Source organism: Juglans regia, chromosome 14, assembly GCF_001411555.2.
Source record: "Juglans regia cultivar Chandler chromosome 14, Walnut 2.0, whole genome shotgun sequence".
In the NCBI taxonomy this organism is placed as follows: domain Eukaryota; kingdom Viridiplantae; phylum Streptophyta; class Magnoliopsida; order Fagales; family Juglandaceae; genus Juglans; species Juglans regia.
Genome location: NC_049914.1, coordinates 7,418,704 through 7,440,936, shown reverse-complemented (window position 1 = coordinate 7,440,936; position 22,233 = coordinate 7,418,704). Strand labels below are relative to the sequence as shown.

General features: G+C 35.6%; 2 protein-coding genes across 2 annotated transcripts; one reads left to right on the top strand and one right to left on the bottom strand.

Moving 5' to 3' along the window:
* Positions 1-108: 108 nt before the first annotated feature.
* LOC108980315 (sodium-dependent phosphate transport protein 1, chloroplastic-like) lies at positions 109-5,035 on the bottom strand. Its single transcript, XM_018951181.2, has 10 exons — positions 4,553-5,035; positions 4,297-4,404; positions 3,721-3,876; positions 3,275-3,490; positions 2,903-3,112; positions 2,015-2,152; positions 1,653-1,754; positions 1,243-1,308; positions 1,021-1,105; positions 109-635 (listed from the first exon to the last, which is right to left on the bottom strand). Exons 1-10 carry the CDS (start codon positions 4,958-4,960, stop codon positions 538-540), a joined length of 1,587 nt encoding a protein of 528 aa, XP_018806726.1. The 5' UTR covers positions 4,961-5,035; the 3' UTR covers positions 109-537.
* Positions 5,036-12,672: 7,637 nt separating this feature from the next.
* LOC108985086 lies at positions 12,673-14,374 on the top strand. Its single transcript, XM_018957252.2, has one exon. The coding sequence runs from the start codon at positions 12,846-12,848 to the stop codon at positions 13,965-13,967; it is 1,122 nt and encodes a 373-aa protein (XP_018812797.1). The 5' UTR covers positions 12,673-12,845; the 3' UTR covers positions 13,968-14,374.
* The last annotated feature ends 7,859 nt before the right edge of the window (positions 14,375-22,233 follow it).

Genomic DNA, 22,233 nt, shown 5'->3' with positions numbered 1-22,233 from the left:
CATTTAGGACTTGTATCTAATATTACTCTTGTTCGATTTTGTGAAGGACATTTGTTTGTGATGCAATCCCACGTCAACTATAAACAGCAAACAATATATCAAAGTAAATCATGACAAATGTAGCATCAAAGAAGTGTACTAGAATGAAAGAAGTATAGCCATGGAAGCCAAAAAAAAAGAATGATGAAACAGTATTCTTGAAATCAAATATGAACATAATCGCAAAATTGATGTGTTAGCTTAAATACAACATGTACAGGCGGGTAATTAATTGTGTATATCTATTAATCCTTTCTCTACTGAGATGGTGTCCGAGTGGTGGAGGCATTACTGCTTCTAAATTCAAGCTTCATACTCCATCTGGGAAATTATGTTGCATTACAGCAAAAGAATATCGTTTAAGACGATCTTTGTACTTTACTTTTAATTTGATATCTTGCTCTTTCATCTTTCAGATACTCCGGCCTTACAGTTGAACTCTTCTACATTATCTCAGGATTGCAACTCCCGCATATGAAGGAATATCAGGTATCCAAGTTAATCCAAGATCTTCTCCCCGGTCGAAAAAAGGTTCCAAACAACTGTGCCAACCAAGTAGAGCCCAACAGAAACCTTGAAAACATCGTCCCACGAACCTGAGAATTTACAATCATGTTAAGAGAGGAGGAGACAGCATAAGAATCAGTTCATCGTGTCCAATAAAAAACACAAGGTCAGGGAGGAGTGTTAAGGCCAGTTGACAGGTTAAGGGATTGAATTTAGACTTACCATCTAAAGAACACCACCATGCAGCTTTTTCTCATTGGGAAATTGAATGGGTGCAATTTTAGGGACAATATAAAGTTCTACGCCAAGTTAAAAATCAATATTGTATCCGAGCTCTAAATCGGGTCTACATAACTTTTTATCCTTTTTGTACCAAAACCAATATGCTTTTATTCTGATTGTTTGCCTAATTGCACTCCGAATATTGGCTTAGTAGATACTACAAGCGCATGGCGACACGAGAGAAGTTCTAACCATGTTGCAAGATGTAGCCTGTTGCTGCTGTACCAAATACACCTGCCAGTACTCCAGCAGTATTTGATAGACCAAGCAATACTCCCTGAGGAAATAATGGAAAGACAAAAGTTACACCCACTTCTTTTTAACCTAAATTTTTCACTATCACACAACGCATTCAAATTCCACAAATAAAAAGCACACGCAAACAAAATCAAGGACTAAAAGACTAATACTCACAGAATATCGAGGGGCAATATCTTGATGGTTTGAATATAGGCCAGACTGTGAGAATGCATCAGTACCCTATTGATGAAAGAAACTGACATTGGTTAGGACGATTCCAGGTAGTAGTCAACCAATGATCCCGTTATAATTCAAACTAGTTGTTGCTAAACAGAAAAGGAGAACATAATTCCGCATGGTAGTCAAGTTGCTCAATCAAATTTCAAACAATCCACCCCCCAAGATTAGTGGAAATAATAGTGTTATGAAAGTACAAAATTGGAATTTCAAACAGGTTGTAGATGAGGCATATCGTTGAAAAGGAACAGAATAACACTGACTGAAATTCAGAATCCTACAGCCTTCATAAATAACAAGTGGAAATTATATTCATTTTCCCTTTGAACATATAATGAGAAGCAAACCTGACTACATGCCATACACACAACAGCCATTGCAGGAGAATTAACATGGCTCAACTGAGTTAAGAAGAAAGCAGGACCAAGAAATCCAATTGTTTGCATGATCTGCAGGTAAGAATATGGAAAGTATTTATTATAGCAAAGAACTGAGGAGGAAAAAGAGAGAGAGAGAGAGAGAGAGAGAAAGATGGGGAAAATGACTTAAACTGGCAAAATGTTTGAAATTTTTAATAGGTGAACAAGTTTCTTTTTTCATTGTCAATCTCAAAAAAATGTCATCCTTGTAGAAAAATGCATTGTGAAAATTTGATGTAAATCTTAAAATATGGAAATGTTAGATTTAATTATAAGAAAATTATTTATACCTTACGAACTTTTGTCACAGATAAACCTTTGCTAACTAGCGTATCAGCAATCCACCCTCCAAGATTTGCAGAAAATGCCATTGTAAGCCAAGGCAAAACACAAATAAGCCCAGAGTCCGTAAGATTGAACTTCAGGACCTAGAGAGTCATGAAAAGTAACATATTCTCTGTCAGTGCAAAGAACTCATACAGCAAGTATCTTCCCAATAGTTTCAAGCATTCAAGTTAGTAAAGCTGGACATTACAACAGTCCACACAAACATGCATGGGTTCACGGTGTCAGAGTTTTCTGTATCACATAACACACAAGAGGATCATCATCCAGATGATAAAAAGCATGCTTAAGGCAATCAATGTAATAAAGATATCTCTTATAAGGATCAGTAACATGCCAAGTTGCCAACTTGGGACTGCCCATTAAACGATGAGAAAAAATAACCCAAGTAAATGAGGTTTTTGTTTCTGCAACTCTGATCCAGCTTTTCTTCCATCATTCACAGGAGTACTGGACAGCACACAAGACTTGCCCAATATCAAAAGACCTCCATCATCCACCAAAGGCTAAGGCCACCAGACCAAAACCAACCACACCCAACTTCTTCCCCCTCCCCTTCCCTTCCCTGTTAATGTAAACCATGTCTGCCTATGAGTCCTCACCTCACCTCTTAACTACTTACCAGGACCCTGAAGCCATAGTATTTATGTTTATCTCATTGATTCATCCAAGTATGAAGGTAACAGAGTGTTTATTGAAGTTTGTACACATCCAGAAATATTGATGGCTTTTTAATTGCAAGAAATTATTTGAGTGATTCACGAATTGAACTTGTTGTATTCCAACAGCCTCCGATTCTAGGGGTTTAAATCACAATGAGCAGAAAGACTTACTTGATTATAGTAAGTTGGCATCCATGTCAAAAGAATAAATGTCCCCCAGTTGTGACAGAAATGAGACACTATTAGGGCCCATACAGGTGGTTTTGACAAAATCAGTCCCCAAGGTATTGTTTTAACAGGTTCATTGGAAACGCTGTTGGAGATGATCAGCTTCTTCTCTTCAGGCAGCAGTTCTGGATCCTCAAGAGGAGAACTATGCGCCTGCAGGAACAAATCCCAGAGGAAGAAAAGGGGGACATATAAGCAAATATAGCTATGGTGAGTGAACAATTTTAGCTGAAATTTCGGTTCTCAGAGATTATTTTTTTTCAAAAAAAAAAAAAACATAGAACTTAATACTTCCATAAATGCAGCAAACCTTACCTTACTTAGCCACACAGCAAACCAAACTGTCCCTAGAGAACCAAAAGAGAAGAAGACTGATGGCCATCCAAACTGGTGGATTAAAAACGGTGAAAATGCCAAGCCAGTGACTGACCCAAGGTACATCCCACTGTACACTAATGCTAATGATCTACTTCTTTCTGCTACAGGAACCCATTTTGACAAAATATTATTCATGGCAGGCATGGCAACACCCTGTAAGAGAACCAAATTAACCGAAACATACTTGACGAACAAGATTATTTGCTAAAAAAGGATATGTAAATCATATCTCTATTGACATATTGTGAGAAATATTAAATTAGGCATGCACATATTCAAGACGAGGAAAGTTTTGTGACATATAATTATGGGAAACGCATGTTACAGCATTCCTTTCCTAAAAAAAAGTACATATTTTACAAGATAATTGGAGAAGCACTAACCTCACCGATCCCCATGAAAGCACGAACAACAAGTAAGAAAGGCAACCCAGCTTTGGCAGCAATAGGAGTGAGAGCTGTGGCAATCGACCACCAAACTACCCCAAATCCCAGGACCAGCTTTCCACCAACTGTATCTGCCCATATGCCACCAGCAACCTTTCACTCAAAATTATAAAGTTAGAAGGAACTCTAGAGAAATCTTAACCAAGTAATTAAAATTTGTTATCCTTCCACAAAGAAAGAAAATATAAACGGAAAAGAGAGTGTCGAGCTCGAGCTCTGCAACATCTGCCCTGATGATTACTACCTGTCAAGCCTAAACGGAGGTGAATTTAATCACTTAACCATTGTTTTAAAAAGAATTGTGTTCAACTTTCGGTCAAAAGTATACCTCGATAGTTCTACGCAAAATTCTGAATAAGGCCTTCAACATCGAGTTATATTAGACTACTGGGTGAGAATTTAACGCAGTTTTTTTCTTCTAATGGATGAGAATTTAGCGCAGTTGCATATACAATGGACTCAGTTATGTCGCTTAAACGATAAAGCAATTGAAAGAAGGCTGTGTTACCATACCTGAGTAAGGAGGTAGCCCCAGAAAAAAGAAGACTGTATCAGACCAACTGTGGTTGGGTTCCAATTGAACTCTGCTGACATTGGAAGTATGGCAATGCTCATATTTACCTGCCAAATAAAATATTTTCAAAGTTGCCAACCGAAAGACTCCAATATTCTTTAATGGCCACTTCAATCCTACAGTGACAGACTGATAGTGGGTAACTACACACTTTCTCATGATATTATAATTCAACTATTAAGCAAAGAAACTTACCCTATCCATATTGCAGAGTAGGAACGCCGAGAAACATAAAACGACAATGACCCATCTTTTGGGAAACCGTTCCAACCAGGGAACTGAACTGTCCTTCTCTTCCTCCCCCAACACGACGCCGTCATGAGTCTCCTCAAACTTCACAGAATCGGAAGCCGAGCTTGAAATATCGTGAGGCTTCGATTTAACATCAGCCCACACTTTCCCGCCTCTTCTCCCCCCGGAACTTCGAAGTGCGGAGACCCGAAATACAGAGCAACATTCTTGGGAGGATGTGCGTACCCGAATCCGAAAAGGAAAAGGGTACCTGGGTTTGACATCGGAACATGGATTTTTCTTTCGGGCTGAAACATCGGGTGGGGTGTTGGGCATGACAGATAAGGAGTAGAGAAGAGCTCTAGCGCTCATGGCGTTGCAGAGTGAACAGTTCAATACAGAGAGAGATTACAAAAATATTTTTTAAATGAATAAAAAAAAAAACAGATTTTTCTGAGAATTGAGTGGTGGGATATTTATGGGTATTGGCTCTAGTTTTGACACGTGGTGGTTGCACGGAGGGAGAAAAACCCCAAGAAAGCCCAAAAAAAGGAGTTGGGATGGGATGGGCTGGGTTGGTCTGGGCTAGGATGGCTTAAGAATATACACTTGGGCTGGCTTGCCAATGCCCGTACATCTGTGTACCTTGGGAGCCCTCTCCGTGTTTTCGTACACCCAAGAAGTAAGGAAACTTTATCTTTCTCTTGAAAGCTTTTGTTGTCGAAAAATTTTATACACAATATATTATCATGTTAATTTCATTCATATTCAGTATTCACTCGTTATAAACTGTCTTTTTCTAAATAGTTCAATATAAAGTCAGAAGCCTCTTTTATCCACACTTTCTCAACATCTAAGTGTATAGCTGCTTTTGCTAAGGTACGTGCTACTGTACTTTTATTTTTATGTACAAATTGCACCTTCCACTCAGACCAAACGTGTAAGAATTTCTGCATGTCTTCGATGATGCTTTCATAGTAAGAAAGGTCTTCATTTACATCATTGAATGTATTAAGTATAACCTATATATGCATCCCTTTCTAAAATCACTTTCTTGAAGTTCAAATCACTGCAAGTTTTCATCGTTTTCCTTAGTGCATAACTTTTTGCTATGGCTGGTTGCTCAACATTGCTTCTTTGATCACAACCTGCTACCATCACCTCCCCCTTGATCTCATCTCTAATGATGATTCCTATCCCCATCTTCCTTGTCTGTACATCAAGTGTTGCATCCCAATTTGCCTTTACAAAGTTCTACCCTAGTGTTTTCCAATGTTGCTCACTCCTTTCTGCATTGGTTGGTCTCTCAAACCTCTTTAATTGATTGTTGAGCTAATTGATATTCAGTCAATCCTTCTCGTGCTAATCTGATCACACCGCTGAGACTAAGAAACTTATTTTCAAAAATGAACACGTTCCTTTTGATGCATAAACTTCTCATAATTGTTGTTGTTTCTTCCATTTCAGCCTTATTGAGCTTTTTTTATAATCAACTCTTCCCATAACTTCAGTAGGTCGTCTTCTACTATCCTCCAAATCTGAATGGAATTCAAAGCCATTAGAACATATAATGGAAGAGATATAGATGCATAAAATAGATCTTACGGTATTTATAACTATCTGAGTGAATTTCTTAATGATCATTAAATACTCAATATATAAATAATGTGAGCCCATTTTATACGTCTATATATATCTCTCTTATTTTAAACCCTAATCCCCGCATTATCGATCGTTCCACTATTGTTAGGGCCGGTTTACAATTCACATGATTTATTTATCGTATGGGAAGAAGTGAATAATTAGGTGGTTGAGTACTAAAAGATACAACACATGAAAAGTACGTAGCAACAGCAACATTAACATGAAAGAAATTATATCTTGGAGGACCGGAAGGAAGTGAATGATTGAGGCAGAGGATCAATCCAAAGATATATAGTATATATGTTTCTGTCGAGTAATGTAGTGCATGCTAGAGGTGGTCCCTTTGATCATGTTCATGTGTTCAAATTAATTAGTAGATGAAATCAATTAATTAAACACTATGTATATGTATATAACATGACCAAATAAACACGAAATTAATTAATTATTCAAAGCAATTACAATTAGTATATATATATATATAGTACTTCTATTAATTGTTACTCAAAAAAGTAATATAGTTCTCTTTCATTCTAATTCCATTTTTGATATTCTCCAGACAATTGATGATCACTGGCCCAAACTGATCGAGGAGTAAGGACTCAGAAATTCTTTCAGAGGATCATTGTGTTCGTTCAATCGATGCCAATTAATAATTACTGACATCCCATGCATATATGCATCATGTATTGATCAGCCAAAATGGTGTGGGGGGAGGAGCATGTAGGACTATTACTATTATATATATCAAGCTTTCCTGCTAGCTTTTTATAATTTGTTCGTTGGTCTGCCAAAATTCTGCCCTTTGTAATCATTTATATTGGTCCTCACAAGAACCTCTTAAGTGAGGAACTTCACGGACATGATAGGCCTCTTTTAAACAAGCTGTTGGCATGATCACTGTACTTGCTATGGACTAGTAGACTGTAGTTAAAAAAAAAAAAACTAAACATTAAATTTTTATGCTAATTAATGTATAATATTTCTATATCAATAATGTGTTGGATGCATCTATTAATCAATTTAAAACTGAGTTTTTTTAAATGATCTAATTATTTTAATAATTTTACATATGAGTATTTGGGTTCCAATATATATAGTGCAAACGATCATAATCCATATATACATTCCTCCAATATTCCAATTAAAGAAATTATGAGAAATATTTTAGTCACAAAAATATATTATAAATTGGCGTGACTTAATACAGTTCATTAGATTGTAAAGTAAATCTAGCATATCATATAAAGTCGTATCAATTTGTGGGTTTATTTTTGTATGGTCTGATGTTTATTATACCTATAGCACTATTGAACAAAAATATTATAAGCATGTCCATCAAGAAGTTCCCACAGGTTTATCATGTAGTCCCCACATTGTTGCATAATATGCATTTTTGTAAAATTTGTAGACTGATGGATAAGGCATCCACACCACAACTATCAATTATGCCATGTTTAACTACCCATATTAATCAAACGAGCAAGTTGTAAATGATAAGATAGGATCATACATGAAGACAACAAAGCAAGATCAGAAAAACATCTTTAAAAAATGATATAACCAAAAAATAGAAAACAAAGTCATATAATCATGATGTTATGCGTTGTGACATCAAATCATTCGCTGCAAAAAAGATGATCTATATAGATATAATCTCATGACCTTTACTGTCTAATTCGACATTGTACCCACAATATTAATTATCATGCATCATGTGTCGATGCAAATTATAATGTAATGCCACGTTAAAGATCAAACATGAATATTAATGCTAGCTATGGCCAATTGTGCGCGCTGCTTTTTAACATGGCCACCTGCCTAGAAAGTGACAGTATTGACTGCCTAAAGTGACTGCTCAACTATGAAAACGATATTGTCGGCAGCTTTAGAAAAAGAGAGTGAGAATACATATATAAGAAAGCTTTTTCTAAAGATCAAAGTCCTAAAGGCTATTAGTATTAGGTAAGAGAAAATAACCAGAGCTTCTTTTACGGCCAGCTTTTCTTTTATGCTGATCCACAATGTCTGATCATCGTTTACTTCCTCTTGAAGAGTCAAGCATTAAGTCAAAGTCAATTCCAATCAAAGGTAACGTAGTAATTATTATGTTTATGCCTTATAATTATAACATCCATGCTGATTTAATTTGCATATTTTTTTATTATTATTATTATTTGCAGATAGATCAGACGTTCCAATTCTCATAATTATGAATGTGTACTTCAAATATATATATATATATATATATTTATACCCAGAAGAAGGTTGAACTAATACAGTAATTAACTCTTTGCTTGGCCTAATGGGTATTTAATAAACAATTCATTTTTCATTTTATTCCCAAAAGAAGAAAAAGATCATTATGCCATATATACACGCTTCAAGCTCATGTACATGATGGAGATCTGCATATTATAACTTGGGATAATGGCATGTGTGATCATGTGTATACGCCCCATTATATAATATTGAAGGTAAAAACTAAATTATAATCTGAATTTATTATTCTACTTGTAACTCTAATTTCTTCATGATGAACATTTCTATTTATATATAAATCAGCATGGATAACAAACTGATTAATAAAATGTTTACATGATATAATTTGATTTAGAATAAAAATGTAAAATTTAAAATTTTACAAATCAAACTTTACAGGTTATTTAAGTAATGTGAATGATGTACTTTACGTGCACACCGGCTTAAAAATAAAATAACTCTTTTATCAATTCATTTACGAAATTATATATATACATATGGGAGAAAAAAAAGAAAAAATATTTTAATTGGTTCATTAATTAGACGTCTTTATGTATTTTGATTTTATCGAGGCCAATATCAAATCTGACCTAACTTATCACATGATATTCTTTATTGTTGTCATCCGCACACAGTATGTATATATATATATATACATATATATAATAAGAATCAAACTAAAATAACTAGCTAATTATAACTAACGAATCAAATTAAATTTTGATACGCATGCAAGAAAAAAAATGGAAATTAAAGACTATCAATTATTCCAGCTTAAAGTGTACGTTGGCGCAAAGTGACAAACCGAATCATCAAACAGACCCAATTTTCAAAGATCCCCCATGCATATTAAACAGTACCCAGGAAATGAAACATGGATCGAGTAGTAATTTTTTGTCAATTCACATGCATACAATAATATTATATATATATATATATATATATATATATATATAGGGTAGATCAAAATTAAAGCACTAGCTAGCTAAAAGTTGTTTACCTAATTAAAATTATATATAAGGAGATCGATCACGGCCTTAATGAGCTGGTAAAATGGTAAAATGAACGGGAGACACGGAGGGATCATCAGGATTTTTTTCGGCTGAAGAGAAGATCACATTGGCCCACCCATTGGGAAAGCTAGCCTTCTCCCTCATGTTATAAGTTTTATCCAGAGGTCATGCATTCATCAATTTGTGGCCCCCATGCATATATAGATTCCAATATGTCGTGAGATCAATCTTCTTTCAGAATCTCCAAGAAATTAATATCATCGATCGATCGGCATCATCATCATCTCGTGAGGTGAGGCATGAAAACATGCATGGGGGACAACCTCAAATTATTAATTTACAAGCTTGTTAATTTACCTAGTGAAACGGTATATATATAAAGACATGCATGAAAATGATCATAGATCATGTGTCCTGACTTGACTAGGCCGGTTTGTATGAATGTGATGTACTTAATTGACATGATACAATATCCTGATCAGCTTGATTTTATTAAGATTCAGTACTGATCATAATATATATGAAACCAAAGGTACTACTGCAGGGTGTTTTGTCTAAGGAATGCATTGTTTATAAAGGAAGAATCTCTCGATCGATTTGTTACCACTTTGGGAGTGATGATCTCAAGTGAAATAAAGATAGACGCATGATGCAGTTAAAGGATAATGATAGCTCCTACCATCGGCCTTTTACTATTCTATATTGTATTTGAAATTTTTATTTTTTTATTATTTTCTTAATTTTAAGTATTTTTTTAACATTCTTAATCATTAAAAAAAATTTTAAAAAATAAATAATTTCACTAATAGTCATTTTTTTAACTATTAAATAAAAAAATTAGAAAAAAAAATAAAAATAATAATAAATAGGTGGTAGGAAGCTAGTAAGCCTATCATTATCCGTATAGTTGAATATTAATAAATGTTGTAGAGTTCAATTAATTTATATATCTATCTTTTTCATTTAAAACTCTAAATTTTGCATAACAATTTTTTTTTTTAAAAAATCTTGATCTATATATATATATATATGATTACCGTGAAGAACAACTTAATTAAAGCTGTATTGATTAGTTAAACGTCACTGCTGCAAAAGTAGTTAGGATTCTTTGAAAAGCAGGTTTTAACAACTCATTTATGACAAAGTTTGAATCATGCATTGATGGAAGGGATTGAAATATTATTAGCAGCTAGCCCTATGTCTAATTTACAATATACAGTGTCAATGAAAGCTAGCAAAGATCTTCCGATCCCCCGCCATCGTGCATTAATTGGGAGGGGTCAGTTTGCAGATTGAAAACCTAGTTTCAGTAAACGTGTAGCTTGGTCCATGCAATAATATCATATATAGCTAGCTGCATGCATATATATATATATATAAATATTATATATAGACACAACTGAGCCTTGTACTATTGATCTAGCTAGCTATATATCTATATAGATGCAATATATATGCATGCGCATGGCCCATGGTCCTATATATTTAGATCGATATATCGAGATTAGCTAGCCGACTGCCATATGCATGTGCTCGGCAATTAAGTCGGCTCGGCAATTAAGTCGGCACTGTACTAATATCTCCCAGGAACTACGTCGACATGACTCGTTTCCAGATCGAAACAGTACTACGACCATTTTTTTTTTTTGGCAATAAGAGAATCAATAATACTGTTTGGGCATTCGAGACGATCGATAAATCGAGTTCAATGTACGTCCATGGTTATTACTTTCCCAACGAGAAGTAGTTTAGGCATGCAACTGATCATGTAAATTAAATTGATGTTCATGTGTGATTTCAGGGATATTCAGAACTAACTGACGTTGCATGCATGCATGCAACTGAACTCACGCAAAAGGAATCAATTCCTTTCGAATATGATTCTTTCGTCTTTCAAGGGATGACGTGCTCATGAGCCAGCAGTTGTTGTACGCATGACAAACAAAAGAAAATTAAAGATGACTCAAAAAAAGAGGAACGCACTGGGAAACCATTTCCTAATTATCCCTGGAAGTTCTACACTCACTCTCACAAAAGGCTTTATAATTAGTGTGTCTATATATATATATATATATGTTCTGATGCGGTTCCTTAATTCTCCTTGGAGAATGGGGCAGTAATTTGTGTCTGTGTTGAAAATAAAATAGTAAAGAATATTGCGTATCTATCTGATTAGATTTGCTCTTCAAGTGTGAAAATTATATATTGAACTAGAAATGAGCAATGATCATATCTCTTTCAAAGAGAAAAACAAAACAACAAATGAGCAGATCGAAGAGATCAGAAGGCTTTGGATTCTACATGAGACACGTACGGGAAGAAACGACAATATTATTACATACTAATCAATTTATAAATTACAAGCAGCTTTGATCAGAGAAGGTAATATTTTTTGAACTACGTACGTACTTATATATATCCCTCATTCATAAATTAACTCATGATCATATTTCCATTAGATCGACTGCTTGCTGATGGGGAGGGCCGGCCGGGGACCCTACACATGTAGAGCCACGTCTCTTTCTTATTTTGGTAGTTGAATTGCATTCTTTTCCAAGGAGATATTTCCAATTTATTAACAGCTTTATACCACATGCCAATGTCGCTCTGAATCATGTCATGGTAAATCTTTTATATATCTTGTTTTTACCACTCGTCAAGATCACACACAAGTTGGCTTGCTTTATAGACAAGGAAAAAAAACCAATGAGAAAAAAGAAAAAAGAAAAAAAACAGGCCATGGAGATTTGCTTCTGTCTGAGTTTTGAACCAATAGAAGGCATACTAATTATATGCTTACAAAAAAATTAAAAGAGCTCAAATATTAATATTCAAAATATTATATAAATTAGTAAATAATCAATGCAATTAAGGAGCTATATAATTAAATTAATTATCTGATGAATGAATGAATTATATATAAGCTTAGAAACACGAGGGAAATAAAAATGCAGAGACTGTTACTTTCGGTTAAAGGAGATATTAACTGACCCCTCCGACATGATATAGGCAATTAAACGTGATGAAAGCCATTCTCTTTTCTCATGATGGAGGAACGAGAAATTTATCATAACATTGTAAACAGAAACGGAGAATAGATGCCATGAAGTTGCGTTACACCTACTCTCTTTTAGCTTTATTCTTCCACAGCCCCCACCTTACGTCACCTTTCCCCCCCATTAATTCCTTCCTTTCTTTCCTTGATCACTTTCTTCCCCTGCCTCTTCCCCTAGCTTTTTCCTTCCATCATCATTCACACCAACATCTCTCTCTCTCTCTCTCTCTCTCTCTCCATTGCCTAAACCAGAGCTCAGGCTCAAAGCTCATGCTCTAGACCGATGGCTGCAAGCGTCGTAACATTCTTCAACAAGTTCCTTTCCATCTTCATCCTCCTCCTCCACCTTGGTTGCTTCATTTTCAGCACCACCTCCGACCACAGACATTCGAAGAAGCGGAAAGCTTCTCACCTCCTTCTTCCCTCTGCTTCCAAACCCAGCAAAGCTCTATCCACCTCTTGGTCCTTCTGCAAGCGTATCTTCTCCTCCATATCCTGCAAAAACAGTTCCACGCAAACCCATCCGACTACTCCCACCACGGTATCCTCCGCCAGATCATCACAGCATTCCGTTGCCCCCATCATCGCCCCAGAAACCCACTTATCGAATTCTCCTCGTAAAAGTCCACCCCCAGAATCCGACATCTCCGCAGATAACCCATTCTTTCCTCTGCGAAACGATATCTTCCCCTGCACAGCCTGCGGCGAAATTTTCCCGAAACCCCAGCTCCTCGAACAACACCTGGCAATCAAACACGCTGTGTCGGAGCTCGCAGATGGTGATTCGGGGAAGAACATTGTCCGGATCATATTCAAAACGGGATGGACCGACAACGTAAAGAGCCCGAAAATCCATCGGGTTTTGAAGATCCATAACAGCCCGAAGATACTTTCGAGGTTCGAAGAGTACAGAGAGTCGGTGAAGGCTAAAGCTGCTCGAAAAGGTGGCGTTAGGAGAAGAGACGAGAGGTGCATAGCCGACGGGAATGAGATGTTGAGGTTCCACTGCTCGACGTTCCTATGTGATCTAGGACTCGATGGGAATTCCAACATTTGTAACCAGCAGTACTGTAGCGTGTGTGGGATTATCAAGTCCGGATTCTCACCCAAGTTGGACGGGATTTCCACGCTATCCACGAGCTGGAGAGCACACGAGGCAATTCCGGAAGAGATCGAGGAGGAGTTCAAGTTCATGAACGTGAAACGGGCAATGCTGGTTTGCCGGCTCGTGGCCGGTAGGATCGGATGCGAGTCGGATGTTGATGTGGACAAGGACGACGGCGGGTTTGACTCGGTCGCCGGGAGGAGTGGAAGTGGGGCACATACGAGAGTGGACGAGGAGGAGTTGTTGGTGTTTAATCCGAGGGCTGTGCTTCCTTGCTTTGTGATTGTGTATACTGTGTGAGTACCGCGAATCATAGATCTTACGTACGTACGGTTCTTATTTTCTTAGTCATGGATTGTAATTCTAGATATGCGGTGGTGATTGTCTACTGCTTCTTACAAGTTTTGATTAGTCTGTGACCCAGAAATGGTCACAGGTTCAAACCCACCGTAATGAGTACGAAAAGTGTCAGGTGTCAGTCCCACGTGATAAACTTCGTGCCCTTAGTCATCAGGATAAGTACTCTGTATTACGAGGTTGTGAGAGAAATTTATTTGTCACCATGCAAAATGGGCAACCTAAGCAGCTCCAAAGAAGTGGTTTTGGGTCAATTCTAGGATCATGGTCCCTTTTAATGTGTATGTATGTCTTAACTTGATGGATGGAATCGAGCTTTTAACCAAGAAATACCAATTTGTGAGTAGGCATAAAGTCGTGTTTTGTGAGATTAACTAATTAAACTGCTCTCATGTTTAATTCATTGCTTGATGGTAGTTGGCACTACAAGAATAAGTAGCCTTTGATTTTGATGAGACAAATAACTCCATGCATCACGGCTTTAGTGGAGTCATTTACTTTCCATGATTCTTGCATTATGTACAACTCATGTATACATCAGGCTAAGAGTAGCATGAGCTGTACATTCCTTTTATATTAATTTCTCACACAGCTCACAATATAGTTGTAAATATAAACATGTGTTCTATATATATATATATATATATATATATATGTGTGTGTGTGTGTGTGTATGTATATATATATATATATATATATATATATACTAAAGCCGTATAATGTTGCGGCAATTTCCATTTACATGGCCATACGAGGTTCAAACATGTCTTCCTCTTCAACGTCTCAAATCCATCTTGTGTATACCTGATATTCCTTTGATTATTTTTCTGCCAAGACCAACTTGCCCGATATATCAATCAAAATAGCCTCTACCAATTATCTCCTTTAAAAAGTAAGGTAATTCCCATTCTTAGAGGTCATGGTCTTCTAAACTACATTACCAATGAAGTCCCCTGCCCTCCTTCAACCATTATTGATGACAATGGTGTACTGTCTTTGAACCCAGAAGCAACAAAGTGGCTGCGTCTCGACTCTCGACCAGTTGATTCTCGGAGGACCAACAATTCTCTCTCCAATCTCCTCTTTCTCAAGTGATTAATAGTAAAACATCACATGATGCATGGAAGGTTCTTGAAACTTTGTATGGTCGACATACACGAGATAGGGTTCAACAAATGTGTGGAGAGTTACAATCTCTCACCAAGGATTCATCTTCCATGGAAGATTATTTGCACAAGGCCAAGTCTTTGGCTCTTTCCCTTTGTGGGACTGGGAAAGAGGTTTAGGATCTGAGTTTGATCCTATAGTTGCTGCCATAAATCCAGAGACAATTTTCCTCCTCTAGAAAATGTCATTTGCAAATTATGGGACTTTGAAATTTGACTTTCTTCATCTGCTCGAGACAACTCTTCAGTAGTTACTCTATATACAAATCGAGCAATGACTTCAAAGTCTAAAGATAATTCTTCCACCAGTGCTCGTGGCTATGGCTATTCACCATGATATAAAGGCAACCATGTAGCCTCACAGTCTCAGGATCATTCCTCTGGTGGCCGCACTCCACAATCTTCAAATCAAAGTAGCCGTGGACGTGGTGGCAATGGTATTGGTTGCAGCTCCCGCATTACATGCTTTCAGTGTGGAGGTCTCAATCACAAAGCATATGCTTGTTGTGCATTTAAAAAATAAGCAAATTAGTACAAATCATTTTTGGCAGTGCAGGCTGGCGACATAGTTGTTAAACCATGATTCCCTGACATTGGAGCCAACTAACACATGACTCCAACCTCCACAAATGTACAAGTATTCGAACTTATAGAGGCATCAGCTCTGGCATGATCAGTAATGGATCTAACCTGACTATTTCTGGTGTTGGTACCTATATTCTTCCTCATACGTCCTTGATTTTGAAAAATACATTCGTTTTTCCTCAGCTTCAAAAGAAATTTCTTTCAATTTCTCAATTTACCATTGACAATTATTCTTGTTTTATCCATGGGGCTTTCTACTCTAAGACCTAAGGACGAGACAAGTGCTACTTAAAGGGCTGGTTCAAGAGGGTTTATATCTTTCATCCTACTTTCAATACAATATCTCCTGCTACTTCTATGGTCGCCAAAGTCTTTGGAACCAAATGGCATGCTCGTTTGGTCACCCTAATCATAGGACCCTTCAATGTTTATTGCCATGTCTCCATGCCTTGAATAAACAAATTACTTTATGTGAAGGTTGTGTTTTAGGCAAATCAACAAAGTTACCTTTTCATTCTTGCAGTTCCCATGCTCTTTCATTTCTTCACACAATACACACTGATGTGTAGGGTCCCGCTCCTATTTCCTCTTATGATGGATGCCAATTTTAATTAGTTATTGTTGATCAATTTTCTCGATACATTTAGATTTTTCCTATGGCCCAAAAATCTGATGTTCTTCAACTATTCCAATGTCCATTAAACTAACACTCATTCAAAGTGGTCATGGTGAAGGATTTGTAAACCACATGATTTTAAAACAATATTTTCTATCTCAAGGAATTGACTGTAAAATATCTTGTCCTAGCACTCTGGAACAAAATGTAGATTTTGTTGCTACTTCTACAGATCCCAAAACTTTTAAACAAGCACAAAAGGATGTACAATGGCAACAGGCCACGCAATTAGAAATTTGTGCATTTCATGAGAACCGAACTTGGACCCTTGTTCCCCCTACTCCAAACATGAATTTAGTCACAAACAAGTGGGTCTTAAAAGTAAAGACACAAACTGATGAATCTTGATACAAAGCTTGTCTTGCAACTTGAGCTTCACACAACTTCAAGGCCTGGACTATGATCAAAATTTTAATCTGGTAGTTAAACCATCAACCATTCGGTTAATCCTCACAATGGCCTAATCACAAGGGTGGTTTCTCAAACAACTCATTGTAAGTAATGCTTTCTTGCATGGAGAGTTGCAAAAACAAGTTTATTTGACTCAACCACCCGGCTTTGAAGATCCCCGTCGTCGTAAGTATGTTTGTCAACTTCATAAGGCCTTATATAGTTTAAAACAGGCCCCTTGAGCATGGTACCTAAAGTTTAGCAACTACATTCACCAACCAGGTTTTCAAATATGTCCTTTTGACACCTCCATGTTTTTTTGTCAAAATAAATATGAGACGCTTATTCTACTTATTTATGTAGATGATACTATTCTCACGTGGAATTCAGTGTCGTCAATCAACACACTTATTTCTCATTTATCCAAAATATTTCATATGAAAGATTTAGGTGATTTGCATTATTTGATCGGTGTACAAGTGGCTCGAGAGGATGATACTTTAACGCTTACACAATCACAGTATCTTATTTTCTTACTCCAGCGCTTTGGTTTTGAAGGGGCAAACATGTTTCCACTCCACTTGTTCCTAGTGTTCATTTCTTTGTGCATGAAGGTTCTCTCTTATCTAATCCATCTCTCTCCAGGTAAATGGTGGGCACACTTCAATACCTCACCTTGACTAGATCGAATGTGGCTTATGTAGTGAATTTTGTTTCTCTATTTATGCAAACTCTCTGTGCCCCTCATCTCATTGCTGTTAAGATAGTTTTCAGGTACCTCAAATGTACTATAAATCTCGGCCTTCACTTCACCAAAGCTCCCATTTCGGCATTGCAAGGATTTTATGATACATATTGGGTGGGGTCTAAAGACTATAGGCACTTCACCACTGGATTTGCAATTTTTATAAGTGGTAACTTGCAGTCTTGGGGAGCCAAGAAACAAACAACGGTTGCTCGCTCCACCGCCAAAGTTGAGTACCGAGTCTTGGCACCCACCTCGGCAGAACTCATGTGGTTCATGCATGTACTCAAGACTCTCGGGTATAGCCTTCCTCCTCCAACACTACACTCCAATAATATCAGTGCCATAGGCATCACTACACCAAACATATCGAAATTTACCTCCATTTCGTTCAAGAACAAGTAGTTGGCGGATTGATTCATCTCACACATATTCCTAGTCAAGAGCAAGTTGCTGACATCTTCACCAAATCACTCTATAGTCCAAAATGCGAACCGAATCAAAGCAAACTTTGTCTCGGCCCTATTCCACCATGAGTTTGAGTGAGAATGATGAGACAAACACCATGCATCATAACTGTAATCCAGTCAATTACTTTCCTTTCCATGATTCTTGCATTTTGTACAACTCATGTATACGTTAGGCTAAGAGTAGCAGTTGTACATTCCTTTTATATTTCTTATACAGCTCAAAATATAGTTGTAAATGTAAACCATGTTCTATATATATCAATATATTAAAGTCGTATAATGTTGTGACAGTTTCCATTTGCGGCTACTTTATTTCCAGGAATGTGATTATAGTCTCAACAAAAGTACTTCAACTATTTGTAAACAAAACTTATGTCGAGTTATTGTAGTGTGGGTGTTATAATGAGATTTCATCTCATAAAAATTATTGAAAAAAAATATTTCTCAAGTTATTGTCTGAACTCAAGAACCTCAAGTGAGAGAGAAAAAAGACATGAAGTAGGTTCTACAATATTTATTGATATCCGTACAAATATTTGTATTAAATGAACAATAAATGATATATGACCCACTTGATATATATATATATATATATATATATATATATATATATCTTCTACTTCAGACCCTCAATTTGGGCAAGAACTTGAGAGGATCTTGATCCAATACTATTTTTATAGACAGTTGTTTTTAATAACATAAACTAGCAAGTTATTATATTTGGATGTGTGTGTGCGCGCACGTGCGCATGCACGCGCAATATGTATGTATTATTGATGAGTAATTTTACAAGTTTTACTTCATAAATTTACTTAATAAAACAAGTCAAAACTACAATTTTTGTAATGGTAATATGACACAAATCACATGAACTGTGAACTTAATTTAAAAAACTATGTCATAAACATGGAGTGGTATTAACATTTTTGGATGTATGGATAAGTTTTTGGAGACTTTTGACTTGTGGGGTAGAAGATTTACCTTGAGACCAGGGGCAATAATTCCGTTTTATATAGTTTCTATTGGTTTCCATAAGGCTTAGTAAATTTTAAGCATTTAATGGGTCCGAGGATGATGTACATTCTATGGAAAGTGGAGGTGGTGAGGGGTTGGATGCCCATGGCATGTCCCATTGGGCGACAGTAAGCAACAACGACAGTAGTACCCTTATTCTGCATGTATTTTTTTAATTAATGAGACCAAATAAATCATTTGTTACATTATGAGAGAACAATAATTTCGCTCATATCCTGTATTTTAATAACAACAACAACAAAAGGTATCTTGTGCACGCATGCACTATTGAATCAAATGCAAGTCTGATTAAGGCAACCAGACCATATCATATTTCAAACAATAACTTTATATGATGGTTTAAGGATCATGTTTTTTTCTTGACTAGAAGGTAAAAAATGGGAAATAAAAAGTTGATCTCCTCTGCTTAAGTATGGCCATAGTAATATATATCCAACTTTAGGGGAGTCTGTTGGAAGGGACATACACAACGAGAAGTCGTTGGTGTTCTTTGTAAGATGGACTTGAACCAGATCAAACTCAAATTAATATGCTAATGAAAGTTTCAATATGCTTGAAACTTTTATAATAATTTGTTAATCCAGCCCATTCAATCAATACAGGGCAATAACATTACACGTATATTCATCCAGAAAATACTTCTAAGTATAAGTGGCAATATGTGACACGACTCGTGAACCCAATACGAATATGATATGAAATTAATGGGTTTGGGTTTAATGTTAACGGGTTCGGATCAAACAGGTTAACCCGTTAAAACACAATTTATAAATAGGTCGGTCAATCTGCTTAACCTGAAATCAACCCATTTAGACCTGTTTAGATTTTATTTCAAAATTACAATTTTATTATTGTTAAGTTCTAAAATTATTATTTATCAGAATGATTATGTTTTTATTATTGACATTGTAATTATGAATTTATGTTCATATTTATTATTGTAATATTGCTGTTATTATATGTTAAAACTTGAAAAATATTAATATTTTTTATTAATATGCTGGTTTATTTTTTTTAAAGATATTTTGGCTACTAATAAATATAGATTTTAACTTTTATGTGATATTATGTTTATCAGATCAAATAGGTTATACGTGTTTGTTCAACTCATTTATATGAAATAAGTTCAAACGAGTTGAATCGTGTTCAACTATTTTTAATTTATTTTTAAACAAGTCAAAACGGGTAATACAACACTACTTGTTATCTAAATGGGTCGGTTTAAGTTTTGACAGGTTTAGCTTAACGGGTTGATTTCGGGTTAACCTATGTAGTAGAGTGTTTATAACTTGACACGACCCAAAAACACAATTTGCCACCCAAAAACACATCCAAAGGTTTAATTAGTTGGGTTCAAGGCTAATATGAGTTTTAACAATGGTTTCTTTTTTTAGAGGCACGTGAAAATGTTCAATCATAATTAAAATTTTAAGGAAATTATTATAGTATATAATCATGTTTACTCTAAGAAAAATTATGCTCATCATCCCTGCATCACATATAATTTTTTTTCTTATATATATATATATATATATATTTATTTATTTTATTCTTGCTAAACTAACTTCTACTCAACATCTATACATCACACATTTGACAAGAAAAAAAATTATATGTGGTGTGTGATGTAGAAATGATGAGAGCATTAGTAATGGCATAGCCACTCTTTAGCCAAAATTTGACTAAAAAAAACACTTTTTTTCTAATTTAGCTAGCTACTTTTCAACAACACCAAATAACAAACTCTTTAAATATATCACTATTATATTGAAATATTAATTTTGGTCTTTTAATTTATTTTAAATCTAATGGTAATTGGAATCTTTACTCATTATTAAAAAAATACACATTAATTTTCTAACGTTCGTATTATTCTAATAGATATAATTTTCTAACAGTCTTTTTTTTTAGAACGGACATATTCTTGTAATGGTCATATTTTTTTGAGGATATATTTTTTTAACGGCTATATTTCTTTAGCATTTATATTCTTTCACTATAAAATATAACATTTTCTCAACAATTTTATTTACCTCAACTCAAATTTCTGGGTAAAATCATTTTTTTTTCCAAATGGATCGTTTGTTTTTTCACAAAATGACACTTATCGATTCAGATTCAGATTCTGAAGAATAATTTGAGATAGCGAGACAACTTGTTCTGGAAGAAGAATGATCAAGTTCACATGGTTCTTCTAAAAAATACATAGATTCATCTTGCGTGATCGATTGCAAGCTTGCCAAATCTTTTTTTGCGTCTATTTTGCTAATCCTCCAATCTATCCTCACAAATACTCTCGAAGAAGGTTTCGAATGAGTCGTTATCTTTTTCTTCGTATCCAAGCTGCTGTAGAAACTCATGAATATCATTTTGTCCAGATACGAGATGGTTGTGGAAGACTTAGTTTTTCTTCCCCTCAAAATATTACAGCTACTGTGAGGATGTTTGCTTATGGTGTCATGACTGATTTTATGGATGAATACTTGAAAATTGGACAGACTACCGCATTAAGAAGCCTATAATTTTTTGTCAAAGCAGTTGTTTCAGTTTTTTCTGAAGAGTACTTAAGGAACCCAACAATAATGATATTGTTAGATTGCTTGCAGTTGGTGAGAAACGTGAATTTCCAAGTATGTTAGGGAGCATCAATTGTATGCACTGAAAGTGGAAGAACTATCCAACTGCTTGCATGGTATGTACTCTACTCATATTCACGACAACAATTGTTTTAGAAGCAATGGGTTCTTATAATCTTTGGATTTGACATACTTTTTTTGGATTATCTAGGTCTCATAATGATATAAATGCGATTGATATATCATTTATATTTTCTAACCTTGCTCAAGGGCATACTCTAGTTGTCAATTATATAATTAATTGTCATAACTATGTAGAGGGATACTATATTGTTATGGCATGCATAATCTTTGATAATATAATTATTGAAGATGAATGGACTGACAACGGATCTAAAGAGTTTGAATATGAACAATTGGCAAAAAGCACACATGAGCAAGTGTCAACAGGCCCTACACCTGAATTTAGGGAATTCATTCAACATCATCATGCTATTAGAGATAGTAAAATCCATTGTCAACTTCAAGCAGACCTCATCAAGCACTTATGGCAACAATATAGTGCC

Coding starts and splice junctions, on each gene's coding strand:
- LOC108980315 (XM_018951181.2), bottom strand. CDS start 4,960: ATGAGCGCTAGAGCTCTTCTCTACTCCTTATCTGTCATGCCCAACACC. Junction 3,877..4,296: donor GGGGCTACCTCCTTACTCAG/GTATGGTAACAC, acceptor TTTGAGTGAAAG/GTTGCTGGTGGCATATGGGC. Junction 636..1,020: donor AGGCTACATCTTGCAACATG/GTTAGAACTTCT, acceptor GTAAATTCTCAG/GTTCGTGGGACGATGTTTTC.
- LOC108985086 (XM_018957252.2), top strand. CDS start 12,846: ATGGCTGCAAGCGTCGTAACATTCTTCAACAAGTTCCTTTCCATCTTC.